Source organism: Lytechinus variegatus, chromosome 18 (assembly GCF_018143015.1).
Source record: "Lytechinus variegatus isolate NC3 chromosome 18, Lvar_3.0, whole genome shotgun sequence".
NCBI classification, from domain to species: Eukaryota; Metazoa; Echinodermata; class Echinoidea; order Temnopleuroida; family Toxopneustidae; genus Lytechinus; species Lytechinus variegatus.
In genome coordinates, this window is record NC_054757.1 from 901654 (window position 1) to 920910 (window position 19257).

A 19257-nucleotide genomic window follows, 5' to 3' on the forward strand; every position below is an offset into this window, starting at 1 on the left:
ATTAACGTTGATTAATGAGCTTTGGGGAGTGTTTCATGAAACGAATTGTCAGATATTTTATCTGACAGTGATTGTAGTATTGGTGTATTTTAGTCAATCAAATTCAAGGGTTTTTTCAGATGTGACAACTTGTCAGATGACGGAATGTCTTAAATCTTAAAATCCATATTTTATTGTTCGAAATAGACACCAGAAATGAATTACTCCGAAATTTTGTTTTGCCCAATCGTGGGCCCGGCAGCCACTGTGCAGCGCCAGATTGACGAGGCCCTATCCCTTTAATTGTTGAACACCAAATAGGGTAGCAGCAACTCCCATCTTTTAACGTCTTTTGTTTTGATGCTGCTGGGGTTTGAACCCCCGACCTCCCGGTTGTGAGACGGACGCTCTACCAACTGAGCCAACACACCAATCAATGAAGTGCTCTCTTGTAAGTTGCAAAGTAAGCACGGTAGACCAGTCTGTTTTCATTCTGATCCAATCATTTGACAGTTTGCTTGTCTGTCACTCTTGATTAATGTATTTTTCATTCTTCCACAAACTTAGGCATGTCCACACAATCAGTACTCACTAGGTCTAAATATAACACACAAAAAAGCACCTCAAAAATAAAAATTGTCTCCCAGCACCATACCACGTCTTTCCCGAGTAGTAACCGCAATGGTTCTGTCTCTCTCCCTAGATTGGGAATGAACTTTCCCAGGTAGTTGACTGTACCAAGAAACCTCTGTAGTTCTGTCTTGTTGCTTGGTGTTTCCATCTGTTACACTGCTTTCACTTTCTTTGGGTCGGCCTTAACTCCCTCTGGTGTTAGCAGATGACCAATGTAGGTAACCTTATTCACTCAAAATCAACATTGAATGAATTTAGTTTCAGGTTTCACTCCTGAACACATTGAAAAATGCCCTCAAAACGTTAGTAACTCCCCAGACCAATATATAATCCATGATGACTTTAACGCCCTCCAGTCTTCAAAATTCCAGAATTTTATTTGTCTTTGCTGGAAGTTTCCTGGTGCTGCGTTAATTCCAAAGGACACTCCCATTTATCTGTACCTGCCATACGGTGTATTGAACGTGCATAATTTAGAGGTTTCCAATCTTTCCATCATTTCATTAATCTTTTGTTGGAAGATTCCCAGTGCTGCATTAATTCCAAACAACATTCCCATGTATCTGTACCTGCCATAACGTGCATAGTTCAGACATCTCAATGTTAAAATATTTATACGACCTCCAACCTTTCCAGCGTTTCATCCATCTTTCATTGGAAGATTCTTGGTGTTGCGTTGATTCCAAATGACATTCTTGTGAATCTGTAATGGCCATATGAATGTGCATATTTTAGAGGTCTCAAGGTCCAATTTGACTCACCAGTACCCAAAATTAGCATCTAGTGTTCTTAAAACTTTAGCGTTTGGCACTCCTGCCACAAAACTACTTCTAGCTGTTAGGGTAATACTCCTTTTTATGGCATCGACATTTGGAAGCATTTAGTTCCAGGTTTCTCTCCTGAACACATTGAAGAACACGCTCAAGACGCATGTCATGATCTTTTTTGTAGCTCCCACACAAGTTTATCATCAATGATGACCTCGATGCCCTCCAATCCTTCCAGCATTTCATACATCTTCCGCTGGAAGATTTCTGGTGCTGCGTTTACTCCGAATGGCATCCTTGTATATTTGTAGCAACCATATGGTGTGTTGAATGTGCATAGTTTTGAGGACTTGTGGTCCAATTTGACTTGCCAGCATCCACTATTGGCATCAATTGTTCTTACCAATTTGACGATAGGCATTCCTGCCACTACTTCTTCAACCGTATTCATAGGGTAAAGCTACCTCTTCATGGCATTCAATGTATATCCTTACTTTCCTGACATAGTTGCAATGACTATTGAATTACCCACTGTTTATACAGCATTTGTTTCACTATCATGGCAAGGTTCTTCATGCGTTAACTTTAGGCTGCATCTTGACCTTCATGGAGAGCTACTGGAACTCGCCTCAGAGGGTCTATTACTGGTTGACCCTCAAGTCTTGAGTGAAAATGTTTCTCTTCTGCACATCCCATTCCTTCAAAGACATATTTACCTAGCATCTCAGGCTCCAACCTGCTTTCTCATGCCCCTACTCACTTCATTATTTTCATTTCAGAACTGGATTCACTGGATTCACCTCCTAACACAGGCACAACGTTACATTCCAGCCCATAAAACTCACGCACATAGAATTTCTGTTTGTATCATTTTCCCACTCTCTGTGCATTTGGGTCGAGTCTTTCCTCTGAATAGGTGAGAATCTTGTATCTTGGCATCTTTAGCTTGCTCCCATGTCTTCTTGCAGCTGATAGTTGAAGCACATTACACTCGGTACCTGATTCCACGTCCACTGTCACCACTTGTCTGTTTTAGGCACACATTCACCGCCCATTCCTCCAAGATTTTTCCCTTGTGCTCACTTAGTCTCACCATGTTCATATATATTTCCTGGCCAGACTGACACCTCGGCTTAGTGCAACTGCTTGTCTTTGCCAATGCTTTTGCATACTTTGGCAAAATGATTCTGCGTCCTATGCTTGTTGTCCATCGCTGGGCATTGCTTTCTTTGTGACGTATTGCTCCATCCACAGCGACCACATTGGATTTTTGTCAAATATTCTTTCCTTTATTTTCTCTCAGCAACACTACTTCATGTCCACGTGATGACTGCTTACAGCTCCAGGTTATTTGTGACCTGCTAACTTTGGCTGCACGGCACACAGCGATTGCTTTTTGCAGAGTGAGATTTGTCCTTTGCAGCAAATCTGACTCTTCGTTGTCATCCCGAATTCCGACAACGATCCAATCCTTTATGAAGCTGTCATGTAAGTCTTCGAACTCATGTTTTTACTTTAGTTTTTTGGTCTGTCACGTACTGATTGATATTCTCTTTCTGAAACCTCTTACTAAAATCTTGTAGTTCTCATATGTGGTTTTTGTCTGAGACTCAAATTCTTCGCAAAATTTACAATTATGGTAGAAAGGTCTGGCTGACTGTCACTCAAATTGTCACTTCAGGATTCAAATGCTAACGTTTAATAGATCTCCAAGGCATCTTGTTTGATTACAAGTAAAAATGTACCCATCTGCACCTTTGAGTCGATCTTGTTTAACCCACTAGAATTGTGGGTTATACAACTCCAACCTCTTACATTTCTCTGCAACATTTTCTATCAGCTAGAAGGCATCCGGTATCTTTATACCATCCATGGCCGTAACATAATTTTCTCCTGACACCACGGTTCTGAAAGGTATTTGCCTACAGATGACACAGAGCAAGGGTTCGTGATGCCCCCCCCTGTTTCATTTCATTTGTGGAACACTCTTAGAAGAGCTTAAATTTTTTGAGCAACTTGTGACCTTATTTGCAATGCTATTTCAGAGATGTAATGCCGAAAATGTCTCCATTGTTCATTGTTAGTGGGAGATGAAATACATGTAATAATGATTTCCATTCTAATTGGCTTGCTTATTCAATTAAGGATTAATTTTGGTTGTTATATTGTTTGTAGTTGTTACAGATTTTTTTTTACAGGGTTTGAATCCAGCTGCCACTTATGTGGAAACACAGTTATTATTAAAAATGTGATAGTAGGTAGTTGCCTATCAACTGAAGTGTGCTCTATCTCTAGACTCTGTAGCCTTCTAGTGTATTTGTTATTGATGTTCATGTCTGTTTTGAGTGCCATGAATATTAGGGATTTTTCAAGGGAGAAATGATGATCTATGATTTTTACTCATCCATCTGGGAAAATCTGAAAGAAAACAATTATGAAAATTTAAGCCCTTGAAATATTTCTTCAATTTTTTTTGCTCGCTCATGCATGAATGAAGAATAATCTAAGTAATTTCAGATTAAATAAGTAGATTCTAAGCTTTACAATAGTAAGTAATTTGTCTATTGTATTTGTGATTAAATTATGATTAATAATCGCTAAATCTCGGTTTTGTTTTTTGTGGGATGCACTGTATATCATTTATGTAATATGACTGATGTATTTGTCATTAATTTTTTCAACTAGATAATAATTGTTTTTACTCTGTTTCATATATTGTAAAAAAAAAATGTTTGAAAAATTATTTTTCTATTGAATCTATAATAGTGCAACTTTCTGATTATATGGATTTCTATTTAATGCTATGTGAATTACAATTTTAATCTGCTATAATTTACAAGTCAAATGTATTTTCTTTAACTTAAGTATCTATTTTTTAATTGTGATAAATACGTTGTGCTTAAAAGCAATGTAAAATCATTTAATGATTATTAAAAATTAAGTATCTTTAGTGCTAGTTATGCCAAAATTTACATCTTATTTTCTTATGTTATTAAAAAATAATTTACATTGCATACAGAGCCCCACCCCGCCCTGTACAGTGATGGACTACCTTCCGTTCTAAAGCAACCAATTTTTTATCCATCTCCATTTTTTTAGCTAATCATAAAAAAAATTCAAATATGAATGCTTTATCTAAATTTGTATCTAAAATGAAGAATTCTTAAACCTAATTTGCGGAATGTATAGAGTCCCAGCATGATCATTACTGAGCTTGGGTTTCAGTGCCGATCATTCCATCTCATTTTAAAATCTTGTAAAAAGTTATGCCAAAACTGATATGCTTGATTATGTTCAAATTTTCATATGTGAAATGAATTTCCAATATAAGGTTTGTTTTTAAATAATTCATGTTGTGTACAGAGCCCCATCCCGGTCTGTACAGCGATGGACTACCTTCGGTTCTAATGTCACCAAGTTTTATTAATGAATGTCAACACTTTGTTCTTGGCTATAACTTACTTGCACCTGTAATAAAAAGTTTTTTTTTAATGCAATATGATTTTGAAAGCATAATAAATGGTGTATACAGAGCCCCGCCCCGCTCTGTATAGTGATGGACTACCGTTAGTTTTGATACCAATTGCTCCATCTCCATTATAAGATTGAAATCATGTCCAAATTCTAACATAGTTATTTTTGCTGCTATTCGATGCTTGTTCTATCATGACCATAAAAGAATCGGTACTTGTTATTATTCTTTGATATGGTTGATCAGCTAGAATATAATGTAATTGTTGAAAACAAAATAGTTATTATCTAAATTCTGTTAGGATTTATTCATATTGTTGCACTGAGCCAAATCATTTCCAGCTATTTTTGTTATCTATTCTGCATATTTTTAAATAAAAATGAAATCAAAATGATTCAATCAATACTTGTAATCACATTCACGAGCTACATATTTCTTGTTTATTTTATCCAAACTTCATTTTGCTTGAAATTTATCTCATCCATATTCTTACTTCATCTATTAGCTGATTGATACTTCAGGTATTTCCTAGATTGGTATTTAGTATTATTTTAACATTAAAAAAATCCGGACATATTTCAAGTGAAATGTATAGAAATATTTACAATACTTACCTTAACACTGTATTTCAAAAGATTGCAGATCAGATTTTTCAGACCTTTGATTCATTTTGTAAATTGAAATTCAGGTGCTTCACACTTGCATTGGTAACATCCTGTATTTTCTTATCCTTTTTTCTTAGAATGGAATTTGAGAAAATGACAAAAAGTTTTTGTTGTAGAGTACCAATTATTTCTGGCTTGATTTTCAAATTTTTATGTTTTCTGGTGACACAAGGAGCTGATTCAGCAGCAAAATGAAAATGAATAATCGATTATTGGTCTTATGGTTAAAAAAAATCAGGTCAAGCATTACCTTCTATCATTTTGTTATTTTTTAAATTCTATTTATGCTCTTTGTGAATAGAGATGAACTGATGCTAATTTGTTTCCAAGGTGGTAGAATAACACCTCTGATTTTGTAGGAAGTATTTAAATCAACCATATTCCTATCCCCATCGCATACAACATAATGCTTATCTCACCAACAAATTGTTTAAAGAGAGTAATAATGAAGTGTTCTTTGGCCACTGAAATGTTAACTCAGAACTGCTTTCTTTTAAATGTTTGAGCTTTAAAATTTATCTTGTAATTGTCTTATTTCACATTATTATTTACAAAGCAATTATTTCTTAAACCAAATTTTGTTTCAATACGTTAAAATTTGCAGAAATAGCTGAAAACATGATTTGTTATCTTTTGGAATACTGTGTTTATCTACATCACCCGTTCCAGCTCGTCGACAACCTCATCGATGGTTGGCCGACAGAGATGGCTGCTCTGACGGCATATGTTGCCGATGGCAGTGAGATCCCCATTGTTTGTTGAATCTCCCATCATAGTCAGCAATCTACCGAGCTGGAAAACATCACTCGAGACCGAGATCGGATGATCATCGAGGGCGCACTCAGGGGCAATGTGGACATAAATTTCCTGTAAAATTTGAGAAAAAAAATTATTTTGAGTCTTATTAATAGCATCTGAAATAGTAAAACTGGCATCAGAATTATTGAATGATGATATTATGATTTGTAAACTATGCCAAACTACTTAAAAGTATTCAAATATTATAAATTTCATACATACCCTTCTTTGATATTTCTCCTTATCCTCGGTTGAAAAGGAGTAAGAGAAGGGTTCGGTTCGGGAACAAGCCAGCCCAAAGTCCACGATAACTGCCTGCCATTGACCGGATGGTGACTTACGAAGCAGACAGTTGTCTTCCTTCAGGTCATTCATGAGGTAGCCTTTCTCATGGATGATCCCAAGGGACTTGGCAATGTCGAGAGCCAGACTGAACCTGTAAGAAATAGAAAGAAAATAAATGAAACAGAGAATCTTTTAGTAAGAATAATAAAAATGTTCAAAGAATTCATATCTACCTGTTCAGAAGAATTCATCTTACTTACCATTCTTGTTGACTCAGTACTAACTCTCTCATGCCACGGCTGAGTGTCCAGGTCTCTCCCGTCGCCGTGTCCCCGATGAACTCCATCGCAAGGCCAATCGTTCCTGGGCTGATCTCTAAGCATCCAAGGAAAGTCGGGAAGCACTCTTCCCTGCCGAGTACGTCAAGGATGAAAGCTTCTGACTGGATGACCTTGACCTATCAAAATACAAGACAATGAGGATATTCACATGAACTCATGACTGCTTAGAAATGTAAGACATAGTCAGTCTCTCCTTCCTATTTCTGTACCTGTCTAGCTCTAAGTGAAAAAGAGTTTTAATTATTTATTGTAAAAATTTCAACAAACCTTCTTAGTCATCCCATCGATGTCATTTGGGAGCTCGAAGGTCTTCAAAGCGATGGGTTGGTCGGTCACATGATGACGGTAGAGGTGGACGGTTCCGTTTGCACCACTGCCCAGGAAGATGTTCCCTCCTCCTTGGTGAAAGGACTTGAGATCACCCATTCCTTGGACAAAGGAAGACGCCGGAACAGGGGCAGCAGCAGCAGAACTACTCAAGGGAGCAGTGGCTCTACCAACACCTGTGCTCACTGATGTAGATCTATCAAAAAATATACCAAATATAGAGATGGGAGTCTATAATTTTATTCACATAATTGCTTCATTTTTTAAGATACGCTGTTTTGGATTTAAGTCTGAAATAATGCCACTTATCAAGGATGATTCTTTTCCTTTCCATCAAACCATTAGCAATTCGATGGATCTTTTCACAGAAAAAAAAATAATGAAAATTATTTAATAAGACCATTTTATCAATCTGATATTATAAATATGACATTTAAATAATTTCTCACTTGTGTATCAGTAAAGGTGTATGTACTTACTGTGATGCTGTGGTTGGTGTATGATGGTGAACCACTTCAGAGGCTTGAGCAGATAGTGATACTGTTGGAGGGGTACCAACTGCTGCTTCAGAACCACTTGCCTGTGGGCTAGGTCTTGGTGGTCTAATGTCAAAGATAGAAAACCAGTTCCTATGTAAATATCCACTCCATATATTTCATTTACCTTACAAAATATACCTTTAATATACTTCAACTGACCAATGTCGACCTGACCAGGCCCATAGCCAGGGTTTTATATAATGGAATTTGATTCCTTCTATTTCCTCTTCTCATCCTACCATTTTTTATTGCTTTTGAAAATTTTATGGGCTTGCTGGCATTTTTGTGTGGATGGCAGGAGAGTGTGTGTTATACTAGTTTTCTTACTTTTTATATTAGGGTCTCATTACCAAGTGGGTATAGAGATATCAATCTCCTAAATACTATGCCTTTTTTTTACATTAGGATGTCATTATTACTAAGTGATTATGGAGATATCTAATTGATCTCATACGTTCCATGCCAATGTAATTGTTCTTTTGATTGATAATGATGAATTATATATATTTTTATCAATACTATAATGTTGTGAATTGCATTTATTCTTACACAAGGGGTGGTGGTATGGTGTCAATGGGGGCAGTTTCTGGTGTAGGTGGGTTGTATGGTGCTGTGTCTGGTGTAGGTGGGTTGTATGGTGCTGTGTCTGGTGTAGGTGGGTTGTATGGTGCTGTGTCTGGTGTAGGTGGGTTGTATGGTGCTGTGTCTGGTGTAGGAGGGTTGTATGGTGCTGTGACTGGTGTTGACTGGTTGTATGGTGCTGTGGCTGGTGTTGACTGGGTGTATGGTGCTGTGCTAGGTGTAGAGGTGGGTTCTACCCCAAGGCCTGGTGGTGCTGAAGACAGTGATTGAGGGTTGCCTTCACAATACCTATAGGGGACAACCGATATTACATTGGTCTTAGAAGGGAAAAAAGGAGAGCCTGTGTATGAAACCTTTCATGTCTATCTTCTATCAGAAATATTACTTAGTTATTTTAATGAACTTTTATATTCTTTTGATTTTCTTCCTTGCTTTATTTTATTGCTAAGAAAAGCAGAAATCCTCAATTCTGCAGAGTCACTGAATTTCCCCTTTTTTAAAATAAAAGTTTTTCTTTAATTTATTTTTTATTTTACTCCTTTTTAATTTCTTAATGGTATATTTTATTTGCCATTTACCAAGAGCCTCGGATAGGTGGTTCAGTGACAGGAGAAGAGCTCTCAACTGGATTCCAAGTCAAGTCCTTTGGGGTAAAAAGAGAAAAAAAATTATGTATTAAAAGTTCTAAATATTTAGGGCAAATATCTCTGAATATCATACCATTGTTGAAATTTAGAGACGATAAAGAAGACAGGAAGTTCCTCGGCATACATACTTCCCTCTGGTTTGTCCAATTTATTTATTTCACATACATGATGAAATAGGGTAGCCTAATAAGCAAAGCACCGGTCTTCAGTGATGCCCTTCAAAATACAAAGTAAATTTACAGATTATACAAAGAGAGCAAAGTTTATATTATACATTTATGTATATACAATATATAGATTCAAAATGATACAAAATAAGTACAAAGTTCTGTAGGTTCATTAACAACAAGGTTTAAGAAAATATAAGATAGTTTACTTGAAGATTCTTTAAAGCAGCATCTCTCTGCTTTCTGGCCTCTGCCAGTTCCATCTTCAAGACCTGGACTTCGGTGGCCGAGTCTAGGAACCGATCTTGGAAAGCCTTGGCCTTCTTCTCTGCCTGTAGCCTCCTTCCCTCTGATTCTGTCACCAGAGAGTTGATCTTAGCGAGGAGGTCTGCGCTGTCTCCATCAGGCCCAACACCAAGCTGGGAAGCCAGGCTCTGTGATTTGAATTTAAGAAAAACATTTTTTTTCACTATAGTAATATGACTTATTTGGTATAGAGAGAGTATTCATATTTCAACCTCTCAAGTAACCAACACTTAGTCAACAGTAGTCAGTGCTGTTTTTGATAAAAGAATGGTAGTTTAATCAAATAAGGACTGTAAAAAAATGAACTAAAGGACGTACAGCAATCTTGTCCTGAAGTTGCTGTTTCTCCAGGGATTGTTGCAAGCACTGCAGAAGCAGCTTGCCCGACATGTTGCCAGCTGATGTGATGGGTGAGATGGTGGATGGGGAGAAAGCTGGATCCTGGTGAGGCCAACACAGCTCCTGTTCAGAATTACACAAAATTTTATTTTTTCGTGTTTAATGCTGTTAGTACTGATTATACTAGCAAAAAAGTGTGGTTGAATGACATTGTTTTTATCTGTGTATTGCTTATGTATGTATGTACGTATGGATGTGTGTAAGTATGTATGTACGGGTGTATGTTTGTATGTACCTATCCATCTATTTACATTTATTTGTTTTTTTTTATTCATTCATTTATGTATTTATGTATCTATTCATTTATTTATTTATTCATTCATATCTATGTAATTATTCATTCATTCATTTATTTATTTACTCATTGCACAACCATGACAGTTGGATTATTGACATTGTCAAAATGAGAAAGTTACAGTGAAATATCTACAGACTAGTGGGAAATACCTAAATCTTTACCTGTACATTAATACCAGGAATGTTTAGTCATTTTTATTGGCGGATGGAATCTTTGAAATAGGTATAAATAAATGCAGCGATTTTAAGGGGCAGACTTGTCTTGGAAAATTTCTGAGCAAGCTAACCATGCAAAAATCAATGCTTTTTAATTTTGTAATTGATTTGTTGGGTGAAATATTAAGACAGATATTAAATGGAAATTCAATGAATATTTTATTTTGAAAAGAAAAAATAAAATTTAGTAATTTTGACAAAGATTTCCATGTGTTGGAGGGGGGGTTGGGGCAGGATACCCCCTCCCTCACTAAAAAAAAATAAATCATCCCCTTCATAGGATGCCCCCACATCACCATCGACATTGACAATTATGATAGATAATGTTTTGTTTCTAAATTTCTTTTGTTTTCATCCATTTTTTTTTCATCATCAAGACCGTTTGATATGAATATTATTAGCTTACATCTATGGGATTAACCATCGGTGATCTGATGGCAAGAGAAGCTGTCTGTGTACGAGGTCTCAGGACCCAGGGGTTAAGGGGACGGACAAGTCGATTGCAATACATCGCCAAAATATCTGTTTCCCGTGATCGAAGAAAGAAACGGTTATCTAACAATGGGAGAAAGAAATTACAGACAAAATTACAACAACAAATGAAGGAGGAAAATGTGTTAACTTTTAAAAGTTTGAGTCTAGAATATTACCCCCATTGAGGGCCTATGTCTACAAAATATGCATTTTGTAGGCATGCGAACCCACCGAAAACGGATGAGTTCAAAATTTTTTAAAACATTTTTATTCACTTTGTTGGGAATATTTCGAAGGTATTTTTTCCAAAATTGTTCAAGGTACTAAAACATCTGAATATTTGATACTGACCTGACAATTCGCAAATTCAACTTCAAAATTTAGGCAAAATTGGTCAAAAACTGTCAAAAATTTGGCAGTGAGTTCTCTAGATCGCAAAGTAGCAAAGAGAATGAGGTTTGTTTACAGAAAATTTTGTTACCATGGTGCGTAAGGGAAGCGGCTGTTACCAGGGCGTGGTCAATCAGATTCGCGCATGGTTCCGCGCTGTGTAGCGCTTTCGGTTTGTTATTGGCCTTTTTTTCGCGCCAAGGTCATTATTATTGCGTCATCACTGGTTTTATCATGCGATTACCAGCTTCTGCGCATGTTACGTCACATTCACTGACCCATATTCTACGTTTCAATCCGGGCCATACGTCGCAAAAAGTTGCCTGTATCTTTTTGGAATGTCAACTTTTATTGAAAGAGCTAATCAAAAAAGCATAACTTTCACTGTTGCCATGGTAGTTATTCCAGCCTGACTTTTATCATAGCAACTTTTTATATGAAATGGTACCCTGTCTGAAATCTTTCCTTGATATTCATTGGCAGAGAAGCTTCACTGTTACTGTTACTATGGTAACTCGGGTAAAATTGGACCTGTCTGAAAAATGTCCGACATGCAGATATTCCCGGATATATTTATTAATATTCATGAAATGTCCCGGCTCCCGCTATCAGCTGATACTTGCATTCTATTGTGGTAAACTACGGGGCTCATCTAATCAAAATGAGGATTTTCATGACCGTCATCATCATAGGCGGCGGAGCAGAGGATTATCTTTTGTGTTTGGGGGGGGGGGCGCAACAATAGCCTTCCCCCCAAAACACAAAAGATAATCCTCTGCTCCTCCGCCAATGGTCATCATTAACCAATAAAAGTTGGTCATTTATAAAACGGACATATCAGCGGAAAGCCTTAATCTCTAAAAGAGCCCGTAAAAGAGTTAATCTATTCCCTACAATCACGTACACTCTTCTTGGAGTGATACGAACTTATTATTTCCGAGTGAGATTTGAATCTTTCTTGAGTGGAATTTACATCTGTTCGGAGTGAAAGTGTCTAAAAAGATCCTCAGTTTACTCCACAAGAAGCTATAATGCAATCTAAGGATATATACAGTTCACTCCAAATGGATTGGTATCTACTACCACTCCGAGAGGAGTGTTGTTTATAGGGGCCAGATTAGCTCTTTATTTTGCACTCTTGCATTTTAAGAGGACATTATTGACATGGTATCCAATTTGAATAATCCTGATGAAAAAACGCCCTGGTTATACGATTTATATCGATCGGATCCTTTGACAAATATTTCAATCCATCGTTAATTTCTGGTCAGGTGCCGGTCAGGTACCAGATAAAATCAAAATTTTAAAGGTCAGTCAATCCACTAAAGAAAAGTGACAATGTTTTTTATCGCACAATTTCTTTATCATCATCTGAAAAACGAAGTTTTAATAATGATAAATAATTGGCATTTATATAGCGCTTTATCAATCTACGACTGTTCAAAACGCTTCACATTTATTATTACCCGGTAACTGGATTCATAGCATTCCAAGCAGCCTGTTAGGCGCAAACTTGCTAAACCAACCACAATGACGGTTCTTTCCTACCGGTACCCAATTAGCACCTGGGTGAGAGTGGCAAACTGAGTGTGGATTGACGCCTTGCCAAAGGGCGCTAGGCCATGGTGGGATTTGGACACACGACCCTCTGATTACAAGGCGAGAGTCAGAACCGATACACCACGGCGCTTCCACATTTAAAGAATGAACATTTGATTTCTTGAAATCTATAAAAAAAAAATTCCACTTTCATTTTGGATTTAAAGAAAAAAATGAGACAGAAGAGGCACGAACTTTGTTGATAACTTGGCACGCGCTTTCGACAATTATTGTTCACATCTATATAGTTGGCACTTTTTAAATATCTTTCTGCATTAATTTGCCTCCAACCATCAACAATTGATATCTTATCATATAAACTCGATCTCTATGGGGTGCACTGGAAGGCCTCAGAGTGATTCAAAAGCAATGGAGGACCAATTCATGTTTTTGAACAGCCGTAACACGCAAAATATTAATTCTGGAGTACCAAAAGCGGTTTATCATGCCTTTGCTGTTGTTCATCTGCATTTACGATTTTTGTTGATCATCCGAAGTCCTTTCGTTCATAATTTCAGTAGAATATAAAGTATTCCATTCCCATATCTTTGATACTAATTGAGGGGGGGGGTAGTCACAAGACTGATAATTATCTTGTATATTGATATACCTGCTATATTTTGATTCATGTTTAGTAAATCTATTAAATTCCCATGAATAGTGTTGGATATCTAGGAAATGTCCCAACAAGCCCCCCCCCCCTCCCTCTTCATCCCGGCTTCATCCTCATACCGATTCTCATTGATCTTCTCTCTTTTCTCGCTCACATCATATAGGACCTCCGTCTTCTCTATCTTCCCACATTCTATCTCCCTTTCTCCTTCTTTCTGTCTCACCTCTCTTCTATTTCTCTTTTGTCTTCTCAGTGGTCTTTAATTTATTTTTTTTTCATTAAGTCAGGGGTGCCAGTCAATTTCACTCACCCTGCTCACGAGGCCTGAAAAGAAGCCATGACATGCTACAGCCCTCCTAAATATCAGGCAGGGTGACCAGATTTCACAAAATGAAATACGGGACAATCGACAAAAAAGATCAACAAAGAAGGTTACACAGTGTTACACCTGTGAAATTTATAAAGAATTGGAAGGGAGGGTGAACGAAAGAATGAAGGAGAGAGAGAAAAGACGAAAGAAAAAAAATGAATTGAGAAGAAAGAAAGAAAATATGAAGGGGAAAATGAAGGTAAAATTTAAAAAAAAGAATAAAAGAAAGTTAGAATAAAACGACGAAAGAAAGAATAAAAAGCGAAAAAAAAAGTTTCTGTCATTCTTTGAATGGAATACCGAAAGAAAGGAATGGAAGAAGAATACATGTGTGAAAGACAAAATAAAGGAGAGAAAATAAGAAAAAGGAGGAGGAAAGAAAAAATGAAGGAAAGAAAAATGAAAAGAGAAAAAACAGTGAGGAGGGAAGGAATTAAGGTAGGGAGGAAGAGAAAGAATAAGTGAAAGAATTAGAAGTGAAAATAAAATAAAAAATGAAAGGAGGAAAGAGAGGGAGAAAGAATGAAGTGAGGAGGAATGAAAACATAATGGAAGAAGAGAAGAATTAAAAGGAGAGGAAGGGAGGGGGAGAAAAAAGTTTAAAGAAAGAAAGAATGAAGGAAATAAAAAAAGGAAATTTGATAAAGACAGGTAAGAAAAAGGAGAAAAGAAAGAAAAATGAACAGAGAGAGAGAAAGGATCAGGAAAGAAAGATAGATGGAACAAAAACGGGCAAGCAGGAAGGGTAGAAGGATGAAGAAAGGATAGAAAAGTAAGATAGAGGGAAAAAGTTCAGACTTCAAGCAAACAAAAAAAACAATCATCTAACAAAAAATCATAATGATATTTGGTGTTTTTCAAATATATTTTTAAAACTAAAAAAAAAGTTTTAGAAATGAATAAAATTTCAAAGTGATTTTCTTTTTATTTAAAAATTAGATGAAGCATCGCAGCATCATACACAACAAGACTCAAAACGAAGGCTTAAACAACTAGATCTATAAACTCAAGAACTTGTTCCTCCGATCACATCTCCAAATCAGTAATCTGAGAACCCAAAATATCATTATACAAATTTTGTACATTTTTTGTGATTATTTTCGCATGTTTGATGGAGAGAACCTGCCACACAATGGCAGGAGGCCAGTTCGTTTGCGATGTATTGGGGTTAGCAAGAAAATCACCGCAGAACTTATTCATCAATTTCATTGTTGTCTCTGCTTCGTCATATGTTGGTTATTTGGATGAAAATTACAAAATACATTTTGTTCAGTATTCTGAAATACGGGACAAATAGGCGTCCCGGGAAGGGTTTGTCGGGACGCCGGGACAAAGAAGCAAATACGGGACAATCCCGGGAAATACGGGACGTCTGGTCACCCTGATATCAGGAGTATGGAAGGGGTTGTCACCCGGGGTTGTCTGGTCCCGAAATCAAGGAAAAGCCTGAAGACTTCAATAGCTATAATAAACTTATTTACTTTGAAGGGATTCCACCACAAAATGTATTTTTCTCCAATCTTTAATTGAAAGAGAATAGTATTTTCTCTGTCATTTCTCATTCTTTATCCCCTTTCTTCATTTCTCCTTCCTTCTCCCCCTCCCCTCTGCCACTCACTCTCTTTGTCTCTCTTCCCTTACCTTCCATTCACCCCCCCCCCTTGAAGCCTCAAAATACTTCCATTCCTTTATAAGGTTACTCACTTGACTCAAATTTCACCACAAATAAAAACACTTTGGGTGTTTTTCTATTTTAATCCCTTCATTAAAGACACATTTATTTGTAATCCATCCAAATAATGGAAGCCTTGAAATAATTAGATTTTCACAATTCTATGAAAAACATACAGTACACACAGATATAAACCAATAATATTATGTGTAATAAAGATACATGTACATAGTATTGAAAAGACATGATGGCAAAAGTTAAAGGAGAATGAAACTTTTGGAACAAGATAGCTTGTGTGAAAACAGAAAAATCAAAGAAACAGATCAACAAAAGTTTGAGAAAAATCGGACAAATATTGAGAAAGATATGAGCATTTGAATATTGCGATCACTAATGCTATGGAGATTCTCACATTGAAAATGTGACAAAGATGTGTGATGTCACTTGTGAACAACTCTCTCCATGACCTTATTATATATTTCACTTAAAATGCCTCTTTTATCACACCTATCAGTAGATCATGTGTTCTTTCTATAGGAGGGCATGTAATACAGATTTTTAAAGAATACATCATGGATAAAGAATTTGTATCACAATAAGAAAAAACAAAAAGAGACATTTTGAGGGTATTTTATAGTCCATCAAAGGGAAAGTTGTTCACATGTGACATCACACATTCTTGTCGCATCTCCATAGGCATTAGTGATTGAAATATTCAAATGCTCAAATCTTTCTCATTATTTGTCCGATTTTGCTCAAACTTTCTTTGTTCTTATCCTTTGATTCTTCTGTTTTGACACACGCCTACATGTTCCAAAGGATTCATTCCTTTAATGAACATCTCTCTGCAAAAATGCAAAGGGATATAATTTTAAGTAGATGAAAAGAAAGTTCAATTTATAAAAAAGGGGGCTTCAAATCACCCAAATGAGATTAAAAACAATTGAAGATATCAGACAATTATGACATGTATCCTCCACAATACAGAGGTTGGTTAAAGTTATTTGAAAAACTGCTCAACATAGGGAAATATGCATGGACAACAAATACCAACATACATTTCATGTGCACTTAAAAATATAAAGTTGAATCAATAAACCTATAGCAATACATGTAGCTCAACAAAGTAAGCAACAGAAGACAAAATGGGTTTGATAACAAATGCTAAAAAAGTAGGACTTTCATGGTTACAAGTAATTAATTTCATCAACTTAAATATTACTGGGAGTCTTGGTAGTCTGGAGGCACAGACCCTAATTTACACTTTAGTTAACAAGGTGGTCTTGACACAAAACTAGCATATTTTACTTTTTACAGGAACAGAACACAATCCCTACTCCTCTCTTGGACTCTAAACTTTCAGACTCTTTAATGCAAGGTCTGGATCACTTGGTATAAATTCATTTCAATATATTGTAGCAAGGCAGTTACATTAACAATTATCAAGGCATTTCTCATATATGCAATCTGAATTGAATATTACAGTCAAGTTGTCAAAAAACACTGATTTCCAAGGCATTATTCTGCAAAATGGTGGTTCAGGCAAAAAAGAACATTTCAACAAACATGACAAAAAAATCAGAAATCAAACACAATCCATGCTGTCAAATAGTTGGAAATTGCTTCCAATATCTATAAAAACTTAAGTAATCCTTAAAATGAATCAGTCTATACCAATTTATTTCATATTTATTTACCTACTTTTCTCAAAACAAACCTTGTAACTTTAGAATGATATGCCAACATAATTTATTTTTCTAAACTTAACCGACTACCATGGTATGCATATTCAACATAGATTAACTAAAAAAAGTTTCCCCCATAAATTGCATATAGCATGGATATGATAAGACTAATAAGATGCAAGCTGAGATTCCTGATCGGTGAAAAGTTTAGATTTGTAATATAGCTACTGAAAATTAATTAATGGGTAATAGGAAAGGAAACATGAGATGTACAATATAGTGCAGCATACCAAATGATTATCAAATTCACATTACTTGACTGTCACATTTTTTTTTCTTCTTCTTTGGGAGATGGGGATATGCTTTGAAATAAACATCATTAGATAAAATATTCGAACAAGAGTTTCGAAACAAGGGAAAACAAAATTGCAAAACTTGAGTTGAGCCCCCCCCCCCCCTCCCCTGTAAAAAGGGAAAATGCCCACAAAAACTGAATAAGTATCATATAAAACCAACAAACAATGTATAATTAGTAATGGAGGTCATTATTGGGGCAGATTCTGACTGGCCTTGAAAAATAATGTTCAAATCTTTCCAAGACAGACAGATAATGTTTTCCTCAATTGAGCTATTATACCCACGCACAGGAAGTCAAAATCCTGAAATTGTTTATAGGTCAAAAATACAGGAAAGGAGTTGTGCTAACAATACATCAATTTACTTCATCCATGATACTTTTTGATGAATGGAACTCTGAAATTAGAGGAAATCCCCCAACATATTTCCTGACAATGTTTGGCAACCATCCTGTTTTCAGTTCAAATATTAGAAACAAAAAGTAAGTAATTGGGGGCATGTAAGCTTATTGCTTCACTGCCACAGAGGAATATAACTTCTTTCTTTCCTTTTATGTTAGCTCATATCTTACATGGATTAATCCTATTTCATCTCCAACCAACTTGTCTACTAACCATTTGGTCTATATTGTCATTCAGCCCAATAACTACTTTGTCTAATTATCAATGCAGTGTAATATCCACTTGGTCCAACATCACATTAGCATATTATTATGAACCAAGTATGACAAAGTGCAAAATAACTTAGTAGATTAAGTGCAAATGAGACAATTTTGGCATTAGACTAAATGAAGATTAGACTAAGTGGGCATTGGACCAATTGTAGTATAGACGAAACAGCAGTTACACCATAGACATCAAAATAAATCCAAAGGAGTTACTAATATTAACTAAAATGGCATAGATCTTTAACACAATGCACCATCTACATCAACATAATTGTGCTTGAAAATTAGCCTCTCTTTGTAATAGAGTACTAAAATTGTGATGAAGCTGACAAGTTTGATTTGCATTTCAGCCTTTTCATAACCATGACCATAGGCATAGCACATGATGTAAACAATCCTCAAATTAAATTTGACATGGAATAGTTTGTATAGATCAAAGATATGGCCACACGAATACCTAATTAGTTCCAGTTATGACCCCAGTCTATTGTAATACACTGAGTCCAAGCGGGATAAACAGGTATTCTTGTGGAAATATCCCGCCTTCCCTCCCAAGGATCAGGTCCCACCAAATCTGGACTCTGGTTGTTTCTCCACAATGCTCCATGGACACATAATATGAACAAGTGGAATGCCTCTGGCCGTCTCACCTGCATCACGCGGTTCAATATAGCAGCAGTGCTGACTTTGAATACTACTCTAACTCGCACAAGATGTTCAGTGATACATGGTTACTCTTATGTCCACTTTTTATGAACTAGACCAATAAACTTACAGAGATATGATGGTTATTCAACAAAAAACCCCAACATGACCAAAGTTCATTGACCTTACATGACCTTTGACCTTGATCATGTGACCTGAAACTCGCACAGGATGTTCAGTGATACTTGATTACTCTTATGTACAAGTTTCATGAATCAGATCCATAAACTTTCAAAGTTATGATGGTAATTCAACAGATACACCCAATTCGGCCAAAGTTCATTGTCCTTTGACCTTGGTCATGT

General features: G+C 36.2%; 1 protein-coding gene and 1 long non-coding RNA gene across 2 annotated transcripts; both read right to left on the reverse strand.

Moving 5' to 3' along the window:
* Positions 1-6167: 6167 nt before the first annotated feature.
* LOC121432133 (anther-specific proline-rich protein APG-like) lies at positions 6168-9898 on the reverse strand. The gene is made up of 9 exons (XM_041629989.1): positions 9827-9898; positions 9412-9636; positions 8967-9031; positions 8356-8676; positions 7747-7869; positions 7208-7463; positions 6860-7056; positions 6537-6750; positions 6168-6383 (listed from the first exon to the last, which is right to left on the reverse strand). Exons 1-9 carry the CDS (start codon positions 9896-9898, stop codon positions 6168-6170), a joined length of 1689 nt encoding a protein of 562 aa, XP_041485923.1.
* A 5711-nt stretch (positions 9899-15609) lies between these two features.
* LOC121432036 lies at positions 15610-18942 on the reverse strand. The gene is made up of 2 exons (XR_005972175.1): positions 16378-18942; positions 15610-15811 (listed from the first exon to the last, which is right to left on the reverse strand). It is a non-coding gene; the product is annotated as an uncharacterized LOC121432036 (long non-coding RNA).
* Positions 18943-19257: the final 315 nt, after the last annotated feature.

What these genes read in the sequence shown, in the direction of transcription:
- LOC121432133 (XM_041629989.1), bottom strand. Translation starts at nt 9,898, where the DNA reads ATGTCGGGCAAGCTGCTTCTGCAGTGCTTGCAACAATCCCTGGAGAAA. An exon ending in AACTTCAGGACAAGATTGCT is followed by an intron (nt 9,637 to 9,826) that starts GTACGTCCTTTA and finishes TTCAAATCACAG; the next exon opens with AGCCTGGCTTCCCAGCTTGG. An exon ending in AGGAGAAATATCAAAGAAGG is followed by an intron (nt 6,384 to 6,536) that starts GTATGTATGAAA and finishes CAAATTTTACAG; the next exon opens with GAAATTTATGTCCACATTGC.